This window comes from Sinocyclocheilus rhinocerous, unplaced genomic scaffold (genome assembly GCF_001515625.1).
Source record: "Sinocyclocheilus rhinocerous isolate Xijiao unplaced genomic scaffold, SAMN03320098_v1.1 scaffold241, whole genome shotgun sequence".
In the NCBI taxonomy this organism is placed as follows: domain Eukaryota; kingdom Metazoa; phylum Chordata; class Actinopteri; order Cypriniformes; family Cyprinidae; genus Sinocyclocheilus; species Sinocyclocheilus rhinocerous.
The window spans coordinates 2,766,227-2,767,988 of NW_015659312.1; the positions used below are offsets into that span (position 1 = coordinate 2,766,227).

Sequence of the window (1,762 nt, forward strand, 5' to 3'; positions counted from 1 at the left end):
TTGCATCCCTGATCCCTGTGCAGACCAGTCCATCCATCATTTGGGATGGAACGTTCTCTGCACAGGAAGTATAATTACAGTTATAAGGAATTTGCTAAGGTCTTGTCATTGCATGCAATTCACAACATGTTTTTAAAATGTCTGTTGCACACAGTAAGAGAATGTACTGTATAAATTAGTTTCATAAGATTGGAACGGCATGTACAGAAGTTCTGCACATGCGTCACGTTATTTTATTACAGGTAGTCATCATCTTCGTCATCGTCACCTTCACGTTTGGAACGAGTGCTTGCGTTTAACCTGTCTGACTCCTTGTTTTGGCAGGTGTGCATATGTGACAGGGTTCAGAGATGACATCCCCATGGAGCGTGCTTGGAAACAAGATCACTGCTCTTGGACGCGCTGATCTGTCCAAACATACTCACATGCCACGCTGCGGCCTACTCTGTGTTGTGCTCTTCCCTGATGGCACAACCCAAAATTTTACTGTCAGTGTGAGTATAAGAGTGTGTGCAGATGTGTTTGGATCGTAGGATGAGTGAATATGACTGTTAAAGCCCCAGAGAGAGAGAAGTAATTTGCATGAGCTTGCCTTTATTGGCAGTTTGAGGGTGGAGATGGATATTACACTGGTGCTTCTCTTCTCATGTTCCATATTGCACTGCTGCAACCTTGGCTTCATATTCTGAAGGATACCCGCCCACCCTCACGAGCACACGGGCATGTTTGTCAGGGAAAAACAGTCATGAAGTCAACAGAAAATAGGGTCTTAGGGCTGTGTATCGGCAAGAATCTGGCGATACGATACATATCATGATACAGGGGTTGCGATACGATATGTTGCGATACATTGCGAAACTGTAAGCAAGGCGATATATTGGGAAATTTCTTATATTAGGAATAGGATAATTTTAGGAAAGCTGTCATTAAGAACACTTCAACATATGCAAACCTTAGAAAAAAAGTTATTTAACCAGAACACAGTGTGATCTGCATTTGCATTAATTAGTCCCTCTAACATTCAACCTCATCTAACCACTTTTTGTGCAGTACGAGTAAAGGGGGAAAAGTAAAGTGCTTGCAGGATTCTTTGGTTAAATTAAATACAATACATACAATGTCATAACATTTTAATCTGAACAAAATAATTACATCTGTTCAGTATCAAAGAAAAATAAAGTGCTTGCAGGAAGAACATGAAGAACTGTGTGAAGAACATGAGCACACGTGAACACACACACACACACACACACACACACACACGTGCGTGTAGAGTGTTAGTGTGTGAATGCGGTGGAGAAAATTAAATGCAAATTCACTCCAAAAGTAAAAGTGCGCTTCATGACTTACATCATATCAAAGTCTAGTTATGAACGTCAAGGATAAAAGATTTATAGCTGTTTTAGTCGTTTAAAACACAACCTCAATTATCTAATTATGTGAGGCTTGGACGCTGCATCCGTCAAAAATAGACTAGTGACCTATCTTTAGCTAGGGTGACCATATTTTAGTTTTCCAAAAAGAGGACAGTGGGTGCGGGCGGGGTGGGGGGCTGGGGTGTGGTTGGTTGGTGGTTAAAGTAATGCCGAAAGTGCCCAAAGTAGCGCAATCTCAAATATAAAAACTCAAAATATGTCATTTCCATACCTAATATACATATTTTACAGTCACCGTTAAGCATATTTATCATAAACGCAGCTAAAAAGCTTCCTACCAGTGGCCGCCCTTCACAAAACTTAACATCTAGCACAGTTTTATCATA

The 1,762-nt window shown here is 40.7% G+C and overlaps 1 protein-coding gene across 5 annotated transcripts in view; it reads left to right on the forward strand.

The window, feature by feature from the left end:
• Nucleotides 1-1,762, forward strand: part of LOC107723490 (tyrosine-protein phosphatase non-receptor type 3-like) — a 27,914-nt gene that overhangs the window by 5,030 nt on the left and 21,122 nt on the right. For 4 of the 5 annotated variants that reach the window (XM_016532138.1, XM_016532139.1, XM_016532140.1 and 1 more), the window contains exon 2: nucleotides 325-494. In XM_016532138.1, the coding sequence (XP_016387624.1) occupies nucleotides 351-494 (144 nt within the window). In that variant the 5' untranslated portion in view covers nucleotides 325-350. Of the gene's footprint in view, nucleotides 1-321; nucleotides 495-1,762 lie in introns of all 5 variants that reach the window. The other variant, XM_016532137.1, reaches the window with a different exon arrangement.